Source organism: Quercus suber, unplaced genomic scaffold (assembly GCF_002906115.3).
Source record: "Quercus suber isolate HL8 unplaced genomic scaffold, Cork oak 2.0 scaffold_104, whole genome shotgun sequence".
NCBI classification, from domain to species: domain Eukaryota; kingdom Viridiplantae; phylum Streptophyta; class Magnoliopsida; order Fagales; family Fagaceae; genus Quercus; species Quercus suber.
Window position 1 is genome coordinate 390,442 of NW_027069569.1, and position 23,979 is coordinate 414,420.

The 23,979-nt window shown below is 34.0% G+C and overlaps 1 protein-coding gene across 2 annotated transcripts; it reads right to left on the reverse strand.

Moving 5' to 3' along the window:
- Positions 1-53: 53 nt before the first annotated feature.
- LOC112038929 (alpha,alpha-trehalose-phosphate synthase [UDP-forming] 1) lies at positions 54-23,388 on the reverse strand. Of its 2 annotated transcripts, XM_065775050.1 has the most exons (18): positions 22,935-23,388; positions 21,816-22,286; positions 21,499-21,596; positions 20,962-21,350; positions 19,645-19,759; positions 19,330-19,431; positions 13,427-13,577; positions 11,782-11,870; positions 10,444-10,492; positions 8,553-8,653; positions 5,760-5,947; positions 4,772-4,889; positions 3,516-3,692; positions 3,319-3,441; positions 3,157-3,244; positions 2,922-3,052; positions 2,717-2,815; positions 54-613 (listed from the first exon to the last, which is right to left on the reverse strand). In XM_065775050.1, exons 2-18 carry the CDS (start codon positions 22,207-22,209, stop codon positions 227-229), a joined length of 2,799 nt encoding a protein of 932 aa, XP_065631122.1. In that variant the 5' UTR covers positions 22,210-22,286; positions 22,935-23,388; the 3' UTR covers positions 54-226. The 2 variants fall into 2 exon arrangements, with proteins under 2 accessions (XP_065631122.1, XP_065631123.1); XM_065775051.1 differs by lacking the exon at positions 22,935-23,388 and having other exon boundaries at positions 21,816-22,798.
- Between the last annotated feature and the right edge of the window lie 591 nt (positions 23,389-23,979).

The following is a 23,979-nucleotide window of genomic DNA, read 5'->3' on the forward strand; positions in this document are numbered from 1 at the left end:
AATATGTAATTATATTATTTTTTTTTTTTAGTAGGAGTTATAAACAAACTAAGTTCTTTGGAACAAAGGGGTTAGATTTCTTGGAGGAAAGAATATCACAACTAAATAAAACTATTATCGTCAATGAACCTTCTCATTGCCCAACTAAGTTGGGCGTTGAATTTTGAAGCGGATGCACTACAAGATAGGAAAGCATAACATTGCTCAACTTAATGAACATAACAAATTAAGATGCATCAGCCAGTTCTTTCAGAAAGGAGACAACATCATCTGATGATCCAAGTGTATACCGAGCATTTGTACGAGTTCGTCCCACAGCACAAGAGAAATAGTTCTCTCCCTTTAGATCAAGCACATTCCATGAAACCTTTTCTGGTGATGGCCGCCGCCCACTCCCACAGGTATGACTGGTAATTCTCTTGTCAGAATTCAGCAAAGGTCGTTGAGTCTTACTTTGAGATGAAGATGATTTTGACCCACTTCTGTTGGCTGGAAGCTTCAAAGAAGATCTTCTCTCACTAGGTAGCTTGAGTCCATCATTTGCCTTGGCTCTTGCAATAGCACTGGCATCAGAAGGAAGCTCTGGCTCAAAAAAGGTGTACACATCTTCATCCTGTAGCAACAAAAGATGTTTAATCAGGATTTTAAGACACAAAATGCAGATGTCAGTTCATGTTCTCCATTTTCCACTCAAAAGCAAGCATACTTTAACCAAAAACAATTAAGTGGAAGCTTGAGTCCACTATTGTTCATTTCCTATGCTTATTAATTATATGATTAAAAATGAGGCAACGCAAGATATGGAAAACTAAGTGGTGATTTTTCCCCATTCATCCTAAGTTGTCAAGGCTAAATCAGCCTATATCTCATAAGGTAAATCTTATAGTAGGCTTGAAGTATATAGGAACCATTCATCATTTGATAGGTCCCACCCAAAACATGTACACTGGACTAAATTATGATGTAGCATAGGTTTGAGGGTAGCAAAATCCAAATGAAACCAGACTGCAAAGATAAGAGGTTTTACCAGCTGAATCAAAAAGAATGATAAAGATGATTTAGGACTGCCTGATATTTGAGTTTAGTGCATCCTTTTCTATTTTTAATTAGGAAGTTACGTAGTTATTAAAGGGAGGAGAAAGTGCCATCTGAGCTAAAGTTGATTGGGAGTTCCGTGCATCCTTTTTTGGCAAAAAAAAAAAAAAAAAGGAAGCTTGAGCAGTGAACAAGAAGCCTACAGAAGTTGTCTCAAGTCACAACATTTGGTTCACACCAGTTCTGTAAAGCTGATTATTGTAAAAGGTGTATTACAAAAGCTTTAAGCCTATGATTGGATGCAAGGCCAGGAGAAGGATGTTTAATATAATATTCTGGCCACCCTTCCCCTCTATTCAAACCTCATCTCCCTCCATTCCAAATATACCCTAAAATGTGGTGAAGTACCAATGAGACACCTAACAAGGGATTGATGTTCAATATGCATGCCACCATACACACATCAAATAGATGATCAGACAGAAGATGAGAGAAAGGTGTCACAAATTCACCATTAATTACCTTAACTTCTTTAAGAGATTCCTTGTGGATAATTAAAAGCTTCATTCAGTCAGGCCTTATCCTGATTAAAATACATTTATTAGATTAATCTAACACCTAGAATTAATACCTAGCCAGCATCCAAGTCTAACATAACATGGGTGAATAACCTTTAGTAGGGTTTTGGGACTAAGGCTTCGTTATTTTTGTTGTTGTATGATTTGTAAATATGCTAAACATCTACGAAGTAATATGTATAAATACTCATGTTTCACATGTTTAGTAGTAAGGATTCAAATTTTTGTATGACTCCAATTTTCCTCTGCAGATTTTTTTTTTTTTTTTTTTTTTTACGCAACAAATTTTATTCGAATAAAAAATCATCAAGTACACAGGTAGTAAACAAGATGTAGTTCGTACCCAGGCTTTGAAAGAACTAAAACCAAGAAACTCAGAAAAGTTGAACAAGAAAACTTCCCTGACACCATTGACCACTCAAACAACGTTCTCATAAAGTGTAGTTTCAAGTCCCCAGTAAACTTCTCACAGCCATCAAAGTTTCAAGTTTTTCTCTCACTCAATCATCACCATAAATACATATGCTAAATATTCAAAATTGACTAGTCCACTTGAAATAAAGAGTGAAACAACTTTGACAATGATCAATTTTATTTTATTTCTGTTAAAAAAAAATTTTAAAAATATTTAATGCATCGACTTCAAATTGGACTGTGCTTACACATAGCAGTTGATTTGTATAAGTTTATATAACAAGCCGAAAGAAATCAAACTCAGACACTTGACAGGCTCATTAAACTGTGAAGTACATTTGCAAAGATGTCTAGGTTAAAGCACATATCTGATGTCTTCAAACCTTTTCTAAATTTTCTTGGAATTCACAGTTTTCAGCTGTCTTTCTGAAGTTTCAATCTCTCAAATGAAATATTAAATAGGATCCAGCACTTATTACTTCATAAGTGCAAAATAGGATCCAAGCTAAAAATTATAAAGATAGAAAAATTAATTCTATCAATAATAGTCATATCAAGGGAATTACCAAATCCTATTTCCTGGAAAAGAAGTTCGGATAGCAGCTAAATAACATTACTCATAACAAACATGAAGCTTCCAGAACAAAATAAACTCCAGATGCATTCATTAAGAGACAAACGAATGATACCTTTGTCAGAAAATGTCCGATACACAGGACATAGTCTATTGGTGTTGTCATGGATTTACTGTGAACTATCTCTCCAAGTATGCGGTCAATTGCTGCACCCTGATTGTATAGAATATCATTAGATAGCAACAAAAACGCTAAATACCCATAAACTAAAAATAATCACATAATATTAGAAATTTTAACTATTCAAACATGCAATCACCTTTGTGACACCAACTGCTCGCACCTCAACAGATCGGCCACCTTGAACAACATCAACAGATGCATTTGAAATTGGGCCTGTCCAGAGATGCTGCAGCATATCCCTTGCTTGAAGTCTTCCAAACTCAACATCTACCATTATTAAAATATGAGAATACAAATATAAAGGGAGAGCAGAAAAATATAAGTCTTCAAAAGATTTAGAAAGAGAAAGGTGCAAACCAAAAAAAGGGTACCTGCATATTTGTAATTCCATACAAGTGAAGTTGCACGACGTTCAAAATGTGATCGGGGAGTTCTTTCTGTGAAGTATTCCAATACGTGCTGAAAACATGACATAAGCATCATAAGTTTTGAGTTTGAACAAAATTAAACAGAAATACAGTTTCAGCACTTACCATGACACTTTCAACCCATTCCATATTCAAATGCTCTGGCATTGTTGTCATCCATTCCCCCTTTGTAAGGCGTAGAAACATCCCATGCTCTGCTGCCAACCACATGTCATACTCTCCAAAGTTCTGTCAAAGAAGTATGTCAAGAAGTGGATACAGTAAGGCTGGAAAAGAAATTAAAGCAAAAATATATAAATTACATCATCTAAGACAGTTCTGTCGCTCCCACTGAGTACAACAATTGTTGTATTTGGATCACTGCAAAGCACCTTCAAGGGTTCTTTTAGACCTGGATGCACTTTAAGATCCATTTCTTTAATTTGATCACCTCTCCTCCCAGGAGTGTCCACTGGTTCAGTTAATGTTGCATTGAATCCCTAAGTTCAAACCATTAGCAAGATGAGGAAATGAAATTACACACACACGTATATGTATATGTATGTGTATATATATATATATATATAAAATGAGTAAAAAACTATTTTGGTCCCTAAACTTTACCAAAAGTTTGTTTTTCATCCCTAAACTTTGTAAATAGTTTTTTCAATAGTTTAGGGACAAAAATAGGGATGAAAAAAGACCTTTTTTAAAGTTTAAGGACAAATAAAAACATTTTCAATAGTTTAGGGATGAGACGAATTTTTCAATAGTTTAGGGACGAAAAATGAACTTCATAAAATTTAGGGATGAAAAACAAACTTTTCATAATGTTTAGGGACCAAAATAGTATTTAACCCAAAAAAGAATTGAACAGCTACATTTTCCTCATTTCTGAGATACAGGAGGAAAATAAATAAATAAATAAAAAAGGCTTTCAGATTGATTACAAACATTCATGAATAGAAAAATATAAGATTTCTCAATGATAATCAATTGGAAGAAAGGGAATGGTTTGATATAAACTTGATGTATCATGTAATGCAGATTCAAAATGTTGACCATATCATTCTGCATTAACTTTTTATTAACCAAATATAGGTGTAGTTTTTAAAACAATAGTAAGTAGGACAATGCAAACATTAATCAAGAACCTCTGTCATGGGGTCAAGGGCTTTGTAAACATAAGAGCAGGAAGCAATAGGTAGATGACAGAAGTTAAAAAAGTAAAAGAAAATTTACACTTTCATTGATTCACTGACACTTTTTCCAAAGCAAAATCATTCATAAGAAACATGCTGACTACAAAGAGCAAAAACTGGGCAACCATCTTAAACTATATGAATCTAAAGATCCTCAAAGTAGCATTAAGGGATTACGTTTAATCATCACAAATTGAGTTTTTTTCAATAACTAACAATGGATGTTCAACTGACTTTCCATAATTGACATCCGTACACCTAAATACAGTGCAGTTACATAGTAATTAATGAGAACTGCCATATGATATATTTCAATGTCATTTCTTAACTACAGTACATTTCAATTACACAAAGTATCTAAATCAGAAAGTACATACCAATATAAGCAATCGATTATTAGAATGTAAATAACGATTGATTGCATCCTTGTTTGGTAGAGAAGGTGGAACTTGTCGTGTCCTTAGTTTTGCCTCTACCACAGTATCGTTTAGTTCACTGTGAAGTAATGACACCAAACTCAAATTTAATTCAACAAACTAAAAGCATGGCCACATATTCATTCTATTCACAGATTTTATTCCTAGAATTAACCCCATCTCCAAAAATTGTTTCATGCCACTTCTAATAACACACAACTACTAGGAAAACACAAGCAATGTAATTAATACATTCCCCAAATTACGTATTTTTAATTAATTACTAGTTAGGATACATTTAACATTAATATATAGAATAGAATGAAGGGAAAAAATATATGTGGATGACTAATTTGTTGTAGGATCAATAGTCGACCCTAAAAATTTGGGACTTACTGTTGATATTGTTGATAAACACAAGTGCATATTAATGCCATCATAGCACACTTGAAGTATTGTGCATGACCATGTTTAAAATAAGCGCTAAAATTCTGGTCTGGATTGAGAGCAAACCATAATTTATGTTTTTCTGTTTTGAATCATTTCTGAAATCTAGATGAAATACAACTATCATTTTACCAGACTTTTTCTCTAAGTAATTCTCTCTACCCCGAATAAAAAATACATACTCTAGATGGTAGCATCAGATGAAACTTCTTTTTTTATTGATAAATTACACATGCACCCAATGGGGCTTGAACTTACAACCACACCCTCCACCTAGAACTTATAAGGGGAGGAGGAGCCAATCAACGTAGAGCTCATAGACCAAATGTAACTTTAACATTTTTATAGGAAAATTGGAAGTAAAATCAATGTTTGTCAGGGTTGTATTGCAATAAATAGCATATTATTTCATACAAATAATTAAATCATCACAGCAAACAAATATACTTAGAAACTGTCAGTGTCACATCACAAAAATGTTAAAACAGTAATGCAGGTATACCTCACAAAAGTTTCTGCCCATTCTTGAGCAGTATGGCTGGTCACATGTGCAAAGTTATGTTTATGTCGTTTCTCTCTTTCATCAGCTGGCATATTCAAAGCTTGGGCAATAGAAGCTGCAACTTCCGTAATGTTCCAGGGATTCACTAGTATTGCCCCAGCACCCAGAGATTGTGCAGCACCAGCAAACTACAAAATGCAGAAAAAGTATTAAAATTTAGATTAGGCTTAGAATATATTTAGACTTACATGCATTTGAAAATATGTGATTTGAAATCTAAAGTCTTACAAAAAAATGTGTTTCGCAATCTAAACTGTGATGTTCTGTTTCTGTTGCAGCAAAGAAGATTAAGATTTTAAACACTGTGATTTCTAAAATCTTGTATGCTTCTTCACAAAAGATTCATACTTGAATTTAAGGATTTGAAGTGAGATATGACCATCAAACAGCAGAGTCAAAATCATACAGTCTTCTTGCACAAGATGTAATTTTGTTATATCTTCAGTTAAGCACAATCACAATGTTAATGAAATAACAAAGGAAATTATATGGCTTGGTTTTCGATAAGTCTAACCAATTGCTTAAGCAACCAATTGCATACCATTTGCCAAATTGAAGTTCCTAGCCAACAATAACATTAGAGAAACATAAAATGAACTGAATTTTGATTTTTTTTTTTTTTTCTGGTTAAATATGTATCCAAAATGTTTTCTTCTTTTGTCCATCAAAAAAAAAAAATGTTCTCTTTTGTAAGACATACATTCACGTCAGGCGGCTATAAATGAACCAAGCTTAGTTGAGCATTAAATGATCATGATTGGTTCATTTTATTTTATTTTGACTACAGGCCAAGCTTGATATTTGAATATACACTTTTTGAGTTAATAATGATTTTCAATTTATGAACTAATAAAAATAAGAATCACCAACCTTGAATTATTTATATATATATATATATATAAACTATTACTACAATATGAACTATTTATATATAAATTATAATAATTTGATATGTCATGACTAAATTCTAAATTCCAAACTTACTCAATCCAATGTCAAGGCTATACATGTATATTTTTATAAAGTAATGCATAACAACAACAACAACAACAAAGCCCTTGTCTCAAAGGGTCAAGTATAGATCCTCAACAGATTAGTTAGGGTCAATCACATGTATTCCTTTCCTCCATTATATTTTATCCAAATTTATACTCTCTGTTACCTCTTTAATTTGACATGTCTTTTTATTACTTCTACTAATGTTAATTTTGACCTTCTTCTACCCTTCTTCATTCCCTCAACTTAAATCAACTCAATCATTATCAATGCATAAGTTGATCTCCTCTGAATATGACCAAACCATCTAAAACGGCTCTCCTCATCTTTTCATCAATGGGTCCCACCCCTATCTTAAAGCAAATTTCCTCATTTCAAATCCTATCTTTCCATATATTTCCACTTATCTTTACATTCTCATTTCAGCTACTCATGTTATCAATATGTTGTTTCTTAACATCCCAACATTCAGTAACATAGAGCAAAGCTGATCTTATAGCAAATTTATATAATTTTCCCTTTAACTTAGTAGGTATTCTACAATCACACAATAATAATAATACGCTTTTTCACTTCATCCATCATTCTCTAATCCTACAATTCACATCTTCTTCAATCTCTCCAATTTTATGACTAATTGATCCAAGATATTGGGAACTCTCGCTCTTTAGTATCTCTAGACCACTAAGTCTTACCAACCCTTAAACTCAAACTCTTTCTACTTTTACTAAACACACATTACATGTAGTCCATGCTAGTCTTACTTAATCAAAAGCCTTTAGATTCTAGAGCATCTCACCAAATTTTTAACTTGGCATTAACCACTAAAGATAAATAATTTACAAAAGTATAAACCAAAGAACTTCCTCTTTAATCAATTTAATGAGCTCATCCATTACTAGTGCAAAGAGATGTGGACTTAATACTAATATTAATGCAAACCTTTAGTGATAGGAAACTCACTTGTGATACCTCCACTTGTTCTCACACTAGTTATAGCTTTGTAATACATATCCTTAAGCAACTTCATATATTTTAAGGTAACTCCTTTTCCAAAACCCACCACAACCTTTATAGGGACCTTGGACCCTACCAAATGCATTCTCTAGGTAAATAAAGGTATACACGAAAAAATATAATATTATATATACTCAAAACAGCTTCATATTCCATAGCTTGTGCACAAATACATTATTATGTTTAACCTTGGCTCATTTAATAATCAAGCATAAATAGGGGCTTGATTCTAACTCATTTATTAAATAAACCAACATAAACAAGTTGTTTATATACAAATCGGTTCATTTACAATCTTACATTCAAGTACAAGATCCCAGCCAATAACCTTAATAATAACAGTTAAAACAAAAAAGGAGGGAGAGGGAGGGACAGATGTAGTCCATCAAACAAACGCATACAATAATAAACAGCAAGTACAAGAATTAAACTCAGCAAAAAAAAGATAGCTTGAACTTTGAAGGCTTTAGAGGGAGGGGGAGTACGCTATCCTTAGAATTTGATCAATTTGGTTCACAAAATCTGGAAATAAGGTAGAGCAGCTACTAGGCAAGCCAATGACCAAAATTCATTGTCTCAAGGGTTTTTGAGTTAAAAGATTTTTCAATACTCTACTTTTTATCTGATCTCAACCTCCACAAAATAAAAGTTTTAACACAATGAATAATCTGCAAAAATAATGATCAAGCATAACCAAACATGCAAGTATTTAGTAATTACTTCACTAAGAATAAGAACCCCTTTCTTTGTATCTTGGCATGCCACAAACTCATAGCTGACAAGGTTCATTCCATCCCTTAGAGATGTGACTAGTGCTACATCTGCACAGGAAAGAAGAGGGAAAGAAAAATCTTCAATTGAAAATTTACATCGACATAATTCAGGTAATTAGCTACAAACTTTAATCTCCCAGTGACAATTCAGAATATGTGATGATGCTCACATGAAACTAGCATTATAAATTCAAATTCCAAAAGCATTTATAAATTTTTCAAGAATTCGTTCCAGTTAGAGCCTGCTTGTTAATTGGAACATTGGCCAACAAGACAGAGTAAGTGAATAACACATTGGGCATCTTTTAAGCCCACCTTCGTTGTAGCCTAGAAAACTACGTTAGATTAGTGTAAAGCTTTTCCAAAAGAAGCCAATTCCATGCCCTTGCACTGTCCAAGATACATTGGCATATTTATACCCAGAATTATTTGAACCTAACATTAACTCCTCCCTCAAAAGTGAAGCAATAGGCAGAAAAGCCACAGCTGAGCATGATTTTCCTGATTAGACAATATGACCACCGCCACACCACTCCCCCCCCCCAAAACAAAAAAAAAGGGGGGCAGGGAGGAGGGGGGGGGGGGGGTGTAGTTCTATAGCCGTCTGAAACTAATTTTGTGCCTGTAAAAATGAGCTGCTAGCTACAGGTTTAAGAAATTTCTCTAGCATGATCTAGTAAACAGGTTATGCACCAATGTTTATTAGCTAAGTGCATTGGTCCTTATACACATGCCAAGTCCAATTTTTTATTTTGACATCAATTCTTTTACATTGAGAGAGCTTCTAGACACAAAACTCACAAATCCTTATGTTCTTTACATTAATTTTTCAAGGATACTTACTATTCAGAAATATATTATCCCCTTTAATTCATAAGACAGGCGATCAATACTGTGGTGCCAAAGTCAACCGTTGTGCAACATATTCCTAAAATATTGCTTGCATCTCTAGAATGGGAAATTACTAAGAATGTAATAAGTGAATATTGCTTGCATATCTAGAATCAAGAAATTTTTGAAAATGTATATATGTGAACCATATCAGAAATTTTTTATAAGAATTTAGTTCAATTAATGAACTAAAACTATTTAGAAAGTACTCCCTCTGCCTCTCAATGTTAATTTTCAAATGGCACTGTTAGAATATCAAAAATTAATTAATTAAATTCATCATTTCCTAATAGCTTAAAATTTTAAAAGAATCGGTAAATTATCATAATATCAGAGCATGTGGTTTCAAGTTCGAACCATGTCTCCACTCTACCTCCCATTTTTAAAAGTCAAAGAATCCCTCATGCTGGGCTCCACTTATTGAAGGGGAGTTTGTGCCCACAATTGAGGAGTGTTCGAATAATAATTAAATTATTGAATTCATCATTTCTAAAAACTTAAGCTTTTGGGAGAACTAGCAATTCATTAGGAACGATTATCCGTAGCAAGGGGAAGATTAACAATTAAGCTATAGCTGCTCACTGTTCCCACTATCTGCCTGTGATAGGGAGCTTAACAGCCGTCATTGGAAGGGCAAAAATATAGCGATCCTCCTAAAATTTCCTTTAATTAATTTTTGAAGTTGCACAACTTTTGATAAAGAATTTGTGTTTTTTTTTTTTTTTTTTTTTTTTTAACAAAAAAGTGAGGATAATATAGGAGACTGAGGTTCCACTTCAAGAAATATGATATATTTAGAGAGAACCCAAAAAGATCCATCAATATCGAGAGACGGAGTAAATTGCAAAAATGATAACCTATTGTGATCAATGTTGAAATGTTCAATATCAAGAAAGAGACAGGTCAAGAAAAGACTCAGAGAAAAATAGCACTGCATAAAATAGTACCTGTAATAGCATACAGAGCACATAATGCATGAAAGTCCAAAGAACGATCCTGTAGACAAAAAAAGTATAAACAAAGAAAGTACCGTATAAGAAGGTATTACATTGCCTTTATGTAACAACAGTCTAAAATAATCTTAAGGACAAAGTTTAGCTTCAAACATGTTTGGATTTATCTTTTCCAACTCCCTATGTGGAGATTTATAAGATTATTCATGTGTATTATTTCAAAAAAAGTCATGTGGCTCTACACATGGATGGTCTCTTTAGTCACTATATAATAGGTTGGAGCAAGATAGCTCCAAAGATGTTTGGAGCCAAACTTCATAAAAATTAAAAATTAAATGAATGGAATGTTAGATCATAATATACATGAAAGTACACCATACAGCTCTTGTCGTTGGTCCTTGCCTACAGTTTTCTACTTCAATATGCTCCCTATTTTAGTTTGGATGATCAACTGAGTGACATTCTCACGAAACTGTTAGCTCATGACTCCTTTCAATTCTTGTATTTCAAGCTATGCATGTTTGATCTATATGATCCAACTTGAGGGGAAGTGCTATACTCCTGTTATTTTTTTATATTAACTCAATTTTATATTAGCCTAAGTGTTTTCTTGTAATCTTATCATATTATTTTAATATAAATATATGTGCTAAGGTGAAGAATTGATTGATTAAAACCTAAACCTATTCTCTAACAGCTCTCTCTCTCTCTCTCTCTCTCTCTCCTAACCCTAATCTTTCATAAATTTTCTACTCAACTCTCATAATCAAAAAATATTCTTCTCCTTCTTTTGTTGAATTAGTTCTCCACATTAGTGAATATGTTCAAGTAAAACTTTAGTACCACTAGAAGAATATATTGTTGCTCTATGATGACACAAACAACCGAAGTAGCAAAAGAATACACACTATCCGCCAGGGAGGGGGGGGGGGGGGGGGTGGCGCGGGGAACACCTAACTTTGAATACATTCAAATTTATAATACCCCACCATCGTACAACCTATTCATGTTATGAGGATACAGGATATATTTATCATTACTAATATAAAAAATTTTAGAACTTCTTTCATCTCTCCTTTGGTCAAGAGACTCCCCTCACTTGCCCTTTCACCTACGACATATCCATTACAGCTGTTAATCTATCGTTTCCAACAGATATTTATTGCTTACTGCACAAAAAGGATATAGAGCTCCACACCATCTTATATACGCAACCTTCACTTATCATCAACTGAGCTCAATAAAGGATCTACACATACATATATACATAAATGCATACATAAAAGCATGCATACTGAATATCATGGATTCATCACTCAGTTTGGGACAGACCAGGTGATGTATGGGAACTGCTGACAACGTTCCAAATCTGCCATTTATGCGTCCAACTATTTCATGAACCTGGCTTGTAAGTTTTTGATCTGTGAAAATGCAGAACAGAATACACTGACATATTATATATAGACTTAGGTACATTTTCAAAAAGAAAAAAATGTTTAAATAATTAAAGAGGGAAAAAATGCAGCAATCATGCCTGATTATAAAAGCAATTAAAAATGATACTGATTGAATGAGATAACACAATATCACATGTATTTGTATTTTTATATAGGTAAATTTGATATGAAAAAAAATCTTTCATTGTAAACTTTTAAATCTATAGACTAGAGATGATAATTATGATGATGTCAATGTTATTTTGGAAATATATACTTTTTGAGTTCTAATATTGTCAATTATTTTAGAAATTGATGCAACAATTGACTGGGTGAGCACCTTCTTTTGTTTCCTTCTTTCTTTTTGGTAATAACTAAAACTTTCTTATAACGGCTGGGGCCATGCCTCATGAAGCAAAGGTAACTAGTTCAAAGCCTTCTCACACCCCCCCCCCCTCACTCCCTCTCTTGGGGCCAGAACTTTTGTTTAAAAAAAAATTAAAAGGATTATCAGGAGGTGCCAAAGAGACTACAACTTAAGTACATAGGATGTATATCCAAAACAACTCAGAAAGAGCCAACAAGATCTTCTTCTTTTTTGGTGCATAGAGCCTCAAGTGATAACGAGACCTAGTACCCTGAGGCTACCTTTTTTCTTTAACCACATTGCCAAAGGCTCAACCCGCCAACATTACCTATTTAAATCTAAGATAAATTCCACAGTGACAGTATAAGAATTGGGAGGAAGAAACCTGCATTGATTAGCTCCCACTAATTTATAAGTAATCTATGGAACTTTGAATTTTTCAAAAAATGTGCATAAAAATGAAATGAACTAAAGAGAAGTTGACACTATTGCAATAATGTGCATTCTCACATAGACTGCATCTGTCAGATAAATATAGTAGCCTCTGTGAATTCTGGAAAATATAAAAACCTCACTTCATAAATTATGGACTCTCATGACCAAATCTGAAATATAGGACCTCTAAACAATTGTAAGGCACAAACTAGAGAATGTCACTTGTAAAGAATTGATCAAAGGTTAACCAATAGATAAGAGTGAAACATTAGCTACAAGGTTCATAAAAGTTATGAAAAACTTAGGCTATGTAGCAAACAACTTGTAATCCCATCTTAGTTCAATAAGAACTCAAACAAATCTCTATTGCCACCAGGTTCCCATCTTAGTTGAGCAACAATTTGGAACGGACTTGATCACAACCATGGTCCATGATAATGCATCTCAGAATGGGAAAGAACAAAATCATTTTTCCATATCACAAAATGCACTGACGTGTAAGTGATGGTCTGTAATTTTTCTTGTTTCTATGGCAGGGCTGCCATTATCAAAATATGACATTCAAACTGCCCTCCTCCTTTATGACTTATGGGGATTTTATTATTAAACTAAATAGCAGCTTACGCAAGTTCACCACTTCCATCTTGAAAATAAATCAGAGTAGCATATATCGCACTCAACCACCAGTATTTAAGAAGCAATAGGAACAAAACAAAAGAAAGTTATGGAAGAAGCATACACTCTGGAACATCTGTTCTCGTTGGCACAGCAATTTGCAGCAACACTACTTTATCACGCCAATCTGGGTTTTCCTCAAGAAATTTTTCAAAGGCTAATATCTTTTGAGGAATCCCTTTGATCATATCAAGACGATCAACACCTAACATTACCTGTGTCGTAACAATCATATAGATTAGATAATTGAATGTAAGGTAAAAGCATTATTAATCAAACGTGTAAACAATCTTTTCTTTGAAAAAGGTGATAACAAACAAATCTACAGAAAATTACCACCCTACACATACAATACAAGTATTCCAACTACGAAAATAATGAGACATCACTTGCAAAAATGAGGAGAAGAAATGAAACAGAAAGGGAAAATTGATTTTTTTTTTTTTTCGTTCCTTTTTTTTATGCTATTTTCTGTTTTAATGACATAAGTGTATCATATATTACATAGAGGCTTTGATGTAAAACTATTAAATTTGACTCTGATGAGGTGCAACTCAATTTCCAAACAACCACTTGACAAGTAGAATCCATATCATCCTGGTATTTCTATATTCCTCCCTTATATTAAGGAATATTTGAAACCCGCAATCACGACACAAAGTTAGTAGGTTAGGTCTTAGGTTTAACAAGTTCATGTCAGATTCAAGTCAGCTTGAATTGGCCCATTTAATAAACTGGTCAATTCAAGTCTGACATGTGAAACCCAATTGACCCGTTTAATTGAAGGACAATTTTACAAATTTAACCTTCAAAATTTATGGTTGCAATTATGTTTTAATTGTTGTGACTTTGCTTAAAATCCAATCGTATATTTATACATTCTCTAAAATATGAGAATTGCAAACATGTTATTCATGTCAAGTAACCTGTTAATTTGACTACATGACCTATTTATCAAATGGGTCATGTGGACCCTAATACAACTCGTTTATTAAACAAGTTATGCAAGTCATGTCATGTCAACTTGTTTAATAAATAAGTCAGGTTAGAGTCGAGCAATCCTGACATGATTAATAAACTTGTAGTGTTTGTTTCGACCTATATAATTGAATATTCATACATCAATACGACAAAAAAAACATGTAAACACGAATTGCCACTCTTACTCACAGCCCAAAATTTTTTCCCCTCCTTAAAATAACTATGACATCTTTTGTGTTACATCCCTAAGTATTTGATACAAATTCTTCCACCATGAACAATAAAGAAATATCAAAGTTTATTTCCTTCATGGGAGCAACATCAAACACAAAAGAATTTCTAAATTATATTAATCAGTAAAAGAATCTGATCAAGAAATTGACACATGGCTCTTATGAAGGTATGGAATAGAGAACCACCAATTATATTTAAATTATGTTGTTAGAATTATAGTTAAGTGATTAAATTCACAATTTCCTAATAGCTTGAGCTTTTGAGACAATCGGTAATTTAACATGGTATCAAAGTAAGATATCCTAAGTACGATCTTTGTCTGTACTCTACCTCTTATTTAAAATGTTAAAAATTCCACGTGATGAGCCCACTAGAGAGCACAAGTAAAACCAACATTTACACTTCAATCATAAGCAAGAACTTGTTTGTTGAGTCCATGCGACTTGGTTGGCAAACTGTGATCAAATGTAATTGAGTTTAGGAACCTTAATGAGTCTCGACTATGCTTGAAGTCAAATTCAAGTCCGAGACAAGTCAAACATTCAAGCTCAAAGAAGACTTAAGTTTCTGCAACCTCAATTCCTAATCGATTCCAACTCAACCGAACAAGATTCATTCATCTTAACCCATCGAGAAAGGATCTTGACCCTTCAGATTCATGCAGATTCAGATTTCTGGTTTGTTTCTAGTAGCCGTCAAGAACTAGGGTTATGAGGTTTTCAAGCCAAGGTATAGCAGCAACCCTAGGGCACATTTTTCAAGACTTTTAGAGAGCCATGTGGTGTACACAAAAATAGAAGTTCTTCCAAGGTCTCTTGAAGCACCAACTGGAGATCCAATGATCAAAGAGAAGTTGTTGCAGTCCGGTTATGACAAAGTTGCTGGAGTAAACATTCAAGCAGGTAATTGAAGTGGTGAGAGGAGTATTTACGTGCAGCAAAGTTCACTAATAGAAGAGTTCGTGGATTCAAAGCTGCATGTGGTCACGTCAACAGGTATCACAAGAGGTAACAAATTAGAATAGGGTTATTCTACTTGTAAAACTTCAATTTTACATAGTGGATCGGTTATTGCCCCTGGGATTTGAAGGTTAAGCCCTCACAATAGTTTTTACTGTGGGACAATTGTTCTATTGGTTCTCCTTTCATAACCATATCATGTGATTTTATGTTTATTTATTTACATGATATGGTGCATGATCATACCAATAAAGACCTGAGCATAATTGGACGAATTAATCAATTTTCTAAAAATTAGAAATTTGGCACAATTGGGTCATAAATTCTCTAACATTGTTATTCAAAACCAGCCCTAAAAGAGTCAGCTGATAACCTGATGGCTAAGTAAGTCATGTCCAACAAGATTGTCAATGCATTTCTATGAACACACAAACACACAAGCAACTTTAAGAGAAGCAAAACTTCTATAATATATTCCTATAGAGGGAAGAGATACATCAAAGGCTAATATCTTTTGAGGAATCCCTTTGATCATATCAAGACGATCAACACCTAACATTACCTGTGTCGTAACAATCATATAGATTAGATAATTGAATGTAAGGTAAAAGCATTATTAATCAAACGTGTAAACAATCTTTTCTTTGAAAAAGGTGATAACAAACAAATCTACAGAAAATTACCACCCTACACATACAATACAAGTATTCCAACTACGAAAATAATGAGACATCACTTGCAAAAATGAGGAGAAGAAATGAAACAGAAAGGGAAAATTGATTTTTTTTTTTTTTCGTTCCTTTTTTTTATGCTATTTTCTGTTTTAATGACATAAGTGTATCATATATTACATAGAGGCTTTGATGTAAAACTATTAAATTTGACTCTGATGAGGTGCAACTCAATTTCCAAACAACCACTTGACAAGTAGAATCCATATCATCCTAGCATTTCTATATTCCTCCCTTATATTAAGGAATATTTGAAACCCGCAATCACGACACAAAGTTAGTAGGTTAGGTCTTAGGTTTAACAAGTTCATGTCAGATTCAAGTCAGCTTGAATTGGCCCATTTAATAAACTGGTCAATTCAAGTCTGACATGTGAAACCCAATTGACCCGTTTAATTGAAGGACAATTTTACAAATTTAACCTTCAAAATTTATGGTTGCAATTATGTTTTAATTGTTGTGACTTTGCTTAAAATCCAATCGTATATTTATACATTCTCTAAAATATGAGAATTGCAAACATGTTATTCATGTCAAGTAACCTATTAATTTGACTACATGACCTATTTATCAAATGGGTCATGTGGACCCTAATACAACTTGTTTATTAAACAAGTTATGCAAGTCATGTCATGTCAACTTGTTTAATAAATAAGTCAGGTTAGAGTCGAGCAATCCTGACATGATTAATAAACTTGTAGTGTTTGTTTCGACCTATATAATTGAATATTCATACATCAATACGACAAAAAAAACATGTAAACACGAATTGCCACTCTTACTCACAGCCCAAAATTTTTTCCCCTCCTTAAAATAACTATGACATCTTTTGTGTTACATCCCTAAGTATTTGATACAAATTCTTCCACCATGAACAATAAAGAAATATCAAAGTTTATTTCCTTCATGGGAGCAACATCAAACACAAAAGAATTTCTAAATTATATTAATCAGTAAAAGAATCTGATCAAGAAATTGACACATGGCTCTTATGAAGGTATGGAATAGAGAACCACCAATTATATTTAAATTATGTTGTTAGAATTATAGTTAAGTGATTAAATTCACAATTTCCTAATAGCTTGAGCTTTTGAGACAATCGGTAATTTAACATGGTATCAAAGTAAGATATCCTAAGTACGATCTTTGTCTGTACTCTACCTCTTATTTAAAATATTAAAAATCCCACGTGATGAGCCCACTAGAGAGCACAAGTAAAACCAACATTTACACTTCAATCATAAGCAAGAACTTGTTTGTTGAGTCCATGCGACTTGGTTGGCAAACTGTGATCAAATGTAATTGAGTTTAGGAACCTTAATGAGTCTTGACTGTGCTTGAAGTCAAATTCAAGTCCGAGACAAGTCAAACATTCAAGCTCAAAGAAGACTTAAGTTTCTGCAACCTCAATTCCTAATCGATTCCAACTCAACCGAACAAGATTCATTCATCTTAACCCATCGAGAAAGGATCTTGACCCTTCAGATTCATGCAGATTCAGATTTCTGGTTTGTTTCTAGTAGCCGTCAAGAACTAGGGTTATGAGGTTTTCAAGCCAAGGTATAGCAGCAACCCTAGGGCACATTTTTCAAGACTTTTAGAGAGCCATGTGGTGTACACAAAAATAGAAGTTCTTCCAAGGTCTCTTGAAGCACCAACTGGAGATCCAATGATCAAAGAGAAGTTGTTGCAGTCCGGTTATGACAAAGTTGCTGGAGTAAACATTCAAGCAGGTAATTGAAGTGGTGAGAGGAGTATTTACGTGCAGCAAAGTTCACTAATAGAAGAGTTCGTGGATTCAAAGCTGCATGTGGTCACGTCAACAGGTATCACAAGAGGTAACAAATTAGAATAGGGTTATTCTACTTGTAAAACTTCAATTTTACATAGTGGATCGGTTATTGCCCCTGGGATTTGAAGGTTAAGCCCTCACAATAGTTTTTACTGTGGGACAATTGTTCTATTGGTTCTCCTTTCATAACCATATCATGTGATTTTATGTTTATTTATTTACATGATATGGTGCATGATCATACCAATAAAGACCTGAGCATAATTGGATGAATTAATCAATTTTCTAAAAATTAGAAATTTGGCACAATTGGGTCACAAATTCTCTAACATTGTTATTCAAAACCAGCCCTAAAAGAGTCAGCTGATAACCTGATGGCTAAGTAAGTCATGTCCAACAAGATTGTCAATGCATTTCTATGAACACACAAACACACAAGCAACTTTAAGAGAAGCAAAACTTCTATAATATATTCCTATAGAGGGAAGAGATACGACTGTGTGATATTAGACAATGCATAAAGGGTGAACTTGGAAGAAATATTCTCAACTGTAATCCAGCATACGGTATCCTTAATCTAATGACTCCATAACCACCAAATCAATGAGTGGGCAAGACATTTGCTATCCTATTCAATGCTTGAACTCATGCCAGCTCGAGCCACCCTGCCCTAATGAGTGGTAAAGGCATTTATGCTGTATATGTAATTCTAATGGAGAATCAACTGAACATGTTTTACTCCATTGTCCTATTGCTAGGAAATTAATGTCTTCCGCCTTCTCTCTATTTGGAGTATGTAGGTAATGCCTGTGAAGGTTATCGACGTGTTTTTCTATTGGAAAGGTTTGTTTGGAAGGCATAACAATGCATTGATATGGAATGCTATTCCTTTATATATCATGAGTACCATTTGGAGGGAGAGAAACAATAGGACATTGAACTGTCTGCAATGCAGCTTAGGTTTTTATTTTTGAGATCATTGTGCGAGTGGATGTAATTGGATGCATCCAGTTCCCTTCTCTTTTAGATTCCACAGATCAGCTGGATATTGCATGTACTCTTCACACATATCTTTCTGTATACATCATGTACACTTAACAGATTCTATCTAATAAAATTTTATTATTATTTAAAAATAATAATAATAATAATAATAATAATAATAATAATAATAATAATAATAATATGAGCATATTCAAATATCAAATGGTCAAATTAACTTCCAAGTAATTTATTTTTAGCATCAATGTAAAGTAAAGATAAAATGTACCTTTCGGCCTTTAAATCTTTCTGCTAATTCTCTGATGTTATCCTGGACCGGAGAGGCGTCAAGTGCACGTATAAACCTATCTGAATCTATCCCAATTGGAAACTGAAGAAACACAGAGAAATAAAATAAGCATATCAAGGTTAGAACATGTAAATACTCACTTTGAAAAATATTTGAGCAACAAAAGCAAGTAGCTTTAATAAATCAAATATAGTTTTTACTTATTAAGGCAAGAGAGGGGGGGGGCGGAGGGGGGGGGGGGGGGGGGGGGGGGGGGGGTGTGGGGAAGCAACTGGAAGATTTAGAAGAACATACAGCAGCCACTCGAGTCAGCCTCCCTTGATCCTCAACTCCCTCAGGTGTACCCTCAAGTCCAAGAATACGAGTACAAGCACTAACAAAATGCCTCGCATAATCGTAGGTGTGAAAACTGGGAAAAAGAAAATTTTCATCTTGGCTATGCATGTTAAAAATCAAGATACAAAAAGAGTAAAAAAATATATATATTACAGGGAACATATAAATTTTCATATAGACATCAGATCACAAAAAATGTGAAGTACCAATAAAGAAAAGATGCCAAGGAATGTAATCTTAAACCCAAACAGTTGTCCAAACATGAGCAGTACTTCATACTAAAGATTATAATAAGGTGATGCCATTTTAAAATCCATTGCTATGTTTTTCTTTTTTCTTTTTCTTTCTGATTTTGTCACTAAACTATTTTGTCCTGGTTTCTAATGACATTATCCTAACTTAAGAAATATTCAGGCTGAAAAGAAAAACATTTATAAACATATTTAGCGGATAGGAAAAATTTTTACACTACCAGAGCTTTTAGAATCTCCGCCTTTATAAAATTTAGAGATTGGTTCAACAGAGCAAGAACAATTGATCTGTAATCAAATGGATGGGGAGCATGAAGCAGCCAATGAATAAAAATCAATGATAAGGCAATCCCAATTCTGCTCTAGATTTTGTTGCATCCTCCCCATATTGATTGCAATTGGACTCACAAGAATATATAAGATCAGGTAGAGCAGCCAAAGTTGAAGTTGAAATATTGTACTCCAACTGAAATTTCAACATCTTCAACTACATGAATAACTTGAGAAAACAAAGATATAATATATATATATATATATATCACTAAGTAGAAACTTTTGAGTGTATCAATAACATGATTAACATCCACATTTGAGTGTATATATATAAAATCAATCCAAAGCTTAAAATTTCATAAGTGAAACAACTACAAACCGTGAAACCATTTCATATGATAATCCTAACCAGATTCCCTCCTCCCTCACATCTCAGATTTAAAACTCATTTCTTCTGCATAAATCAAGCATCAAATATTTTTTTTATTTATACTAAGACTTTAGTAGAAAGAGAAAAATGTAGGTGCAGGCAGCCACAAAAGAAAGAAATACAAAGCAAGTTAAAATAATAGCAAATGCATAACGCTTATCAGTGGATACAAGATATGCTTTCCCATGGCAGATTAGATATAAAAAATATTATATTTGACAATTTTAAGAGATTAGCCAAATCTACAGTGGCACAACTTTACTGACCACAAATGTTATACCATGCTATTGAATATTGACGCAGAATACCGCAAAAACTTACCCAACTAAATCAGCAGCAAGAACAGAACGCAGGAGCTCTGACCGAGATGGCAGTGTCCTATGAATTTCAGAAGAGGGAAATGGGGTGTGAAGAAACCAACCAACTTTCATCTTGATGTTATATTCCTTTAAGCATTTCGGGAGAAACATGAGATGGTAATCATGGCACCAAACAACATCACCTTCTTCATAGTTATCGTTGACCACATCAGCAAACATTTGATTTGCCTTCTTATATGCAGCAAATTGAGACTGGAAGCTTCGGGTAGTGGCAAGGCGATCTTCTTGCGGAAGGCCAAGGTAATGAAAAAGAGGCCATAAAATGTTGTTGCAATAGCCATTATAATATTGGTGAACAATCTCCTCATCAAGGAATACAGGAATACACCTCTGCAACACAGAACAAAGCATTAGCAGGATTAATAAATCATCACAAACCAGAACCTCATGTGTAATCCTTTATTGAAATAAAGATGAACCAATACATAAATATACAAAAGGCAAACTAAACAGAGAATCTAAATACAGAAATTTGTACCTTTTCAGCCAAGGCCTTCGTAAGCGCCTTCTGTCCAACCTCATCTGGCACATTCACACCAGCCCAACCAATCCATCGTGCCTCAAACTCCTTCACACCTTTAGAAAGATCGTCAGTATACATTAGCTTCCTCTTTGTGGGTGAAAAAATAAAAAATAAAAATAAAAATAAAGCTGTCACTTTGGAAACCAGCCTTCTTAAACAAAAAGAAAAAAATAAAATAAACCATAATAAGGAAAACTAGCCAATAAGCTATAGCTCAATTGGCACTTCCAGGTCAGGTTGTGGGTTCAAGATGAAACATTAAATTGACTTACCAAGAAGTGCACTGACCAGACCACCAGCACTTATCTCCAATGACCACGAGTCTTCACCTCTCCTAACTGCAGACACTGGCAGCCTGTTAGCCACCACCAACAGTCGTTGTCTACACGGCCTCCCATCAAGCCTTTCACGTCCCTCCAGATGCGACCTCTCGTTTTCAGGCCCTTCCAAGTACTGGCGAGCATGCCCGTTCTCGACTTCTCTTAACCGCAATTCATGCTCAAATGATTCACTCAACCTGCTGATATTATCATTCAATTCACTCGAATGACAAGTCCTGTTGTTTTTCCTTAGCTCTCTGTCTCTCAAAAGCCGCTCTACACGACCCGGAATGTGGTTTGAACTGCCGACATGGTTTGGACTGCTGACGTACTTGTTCCCAGGCATGCGATCACTCTAGAAACAAACCTTCGACACCAAAAAAATCTACCAGCACCAGATGTTTTCCTCGGAAAAATTGTGTCCTACATTTTGTTCAATGTGAATTAAGTCTTGGATAAGCATCATAACTCAGAAGCATTGAATATTCCCCAATTGAGGCACCAAGAAAGAACATTGGGTCTAAATCAAGAGCACTAAGCATCTCTACTACTGTATGAATTTCGCTAATCAACACAAAGTAAAAATTAATGAATAAAATAAGGATTGGCAGCTGTAGAAATAGACGACACATCAAGTAAGAATAAAATTAAAAACAAAACAGAAGAACAGTAAGACAGGCACGAAAAGATAACTCAGGGTAATGGGATCCACAGAATTGAACGAGGCAAGCAAATGGGGTCTACCACTGTATCAATTTGAAAAAACCCCGTTTTCACAAACTGAAAAACTAAAAGCACCAGCAGCCTTATTGTTGTTCATTCAGTCCGAAATTCCAACTTCAAAGGAACACATTTTCACTCTGATAAACCAACAAACACATTGCAAGAAAGAAAATTCTGAAACTTTGAGTAACTTGAAGTTAGAACAAAGTCACTCCTATAATACAAGAACAAGAATAGAATGAAAAAAACCCACTTCAGAAAACACCCAAAAACGCAAAATAAACCCACAGAATCCATGAAACTAGCAGCCAAAAAGAGAGAAAAGAAAAGGGTCTCAAGGGGTTTCACCTATTTGTAATCCCAAAATTCAATATTTGCAGATTGGTTTGTGAAGTATGAGTCTTTATTTTCCTTTTTTTTTTTATATAAGCCACAAGGAAGGAAGAGAGAGAATGGGGGGGAATGAAATCTCAACAATCTGAATGGCTATGGCAGAGAATGAAAGTAGGGAGATAAAAGGAGAGGGGAACAATGGATTCCCCGTGTAAAGTACATATTCATATTCATCTTAAAGCCTTACAGCCATGCAGTATCCCAGTGGGTAAGTGAGTGCAAGTGGTTACGCCACTCCAAAAAGAAAGAAATCCGTTTTGCAAAGAAATTCGTTTTACCCAAAAATATGAAAATTGATAAAAAGAAACTCATCAATACTGCTACAAGCACTAGGAACCATTCATGATTCATCTAAAAAAGTACTCTCTCGTTTATTTCTTTTTTCTTTTTTCATTTTTGGTGTCCTTCAGAACATCTAAAAAAGTACTAGGAAGCAGAACTACCACTCCGTCCCCCAGTAACTTAAACTGAAAAGTTAGCAGTGACAGATCGGCTGAAATTACCCATATACCCCTCACATTTTATATTAAGAGTGCATTTAAATTTCGTTTATTTTGCTGAAAATTAAAATTAAAAAAATAATAATAATAATGCCTGAATTACTGCTCATACCAAAAATACTGTTTATTTTTTTATTTACACTGTTCATGAGAATGAACAGTGCACCAGCACTTGTCTAAAAGAAAAAAAAAAAAAAAAAAAAACCAAAAATGCCAAAAGTGGACAAACTAGACATGATCCAAACGAGTACTAAATTTTAGATTTTTAGTGGGTTCGGTTAGCTCAGCTATAGTTCTCACATGGTTGAATAAAAGATCTAAAATTCAATCTTCACCTGCACCAAAAACCAATTAGTGTCTTAGTATAATGATAATTATCACAATCATCAGAAGCGGACTTCATAGGGTGAATATAATGACCACAATCATCATAAGCAAACATCATAAGTTGAAATATAAAGGATTAGAGAGAGAAAACTTCACTTAGAGTAAAAAAAGGG

Bases quoted from the DNA above. Each gene is read 5' to 3' on its own strand.
- LOC112038929 (XM_065775050.1), bottom strand. From the start codon at position 22,209: ATGCCTGGGAACAAGTACGTCAGCAGTCCAAACCATGTCGGCAGTTCA. The intron at 13,578-19,329 runs GTACATTTTATC...GTTACGACACAG, and splicing joins AAAGATTTAAAGGCCGAAAG to GTAATGTTAGGTGTTGATCG. The intron at 3,442-3,515 runs GTAATTTATATA...CTTCTTTGACAG, and splicing joins ACAGAACTGTCTTAGATGAT to AACTTTGGAGAGTATGACAT.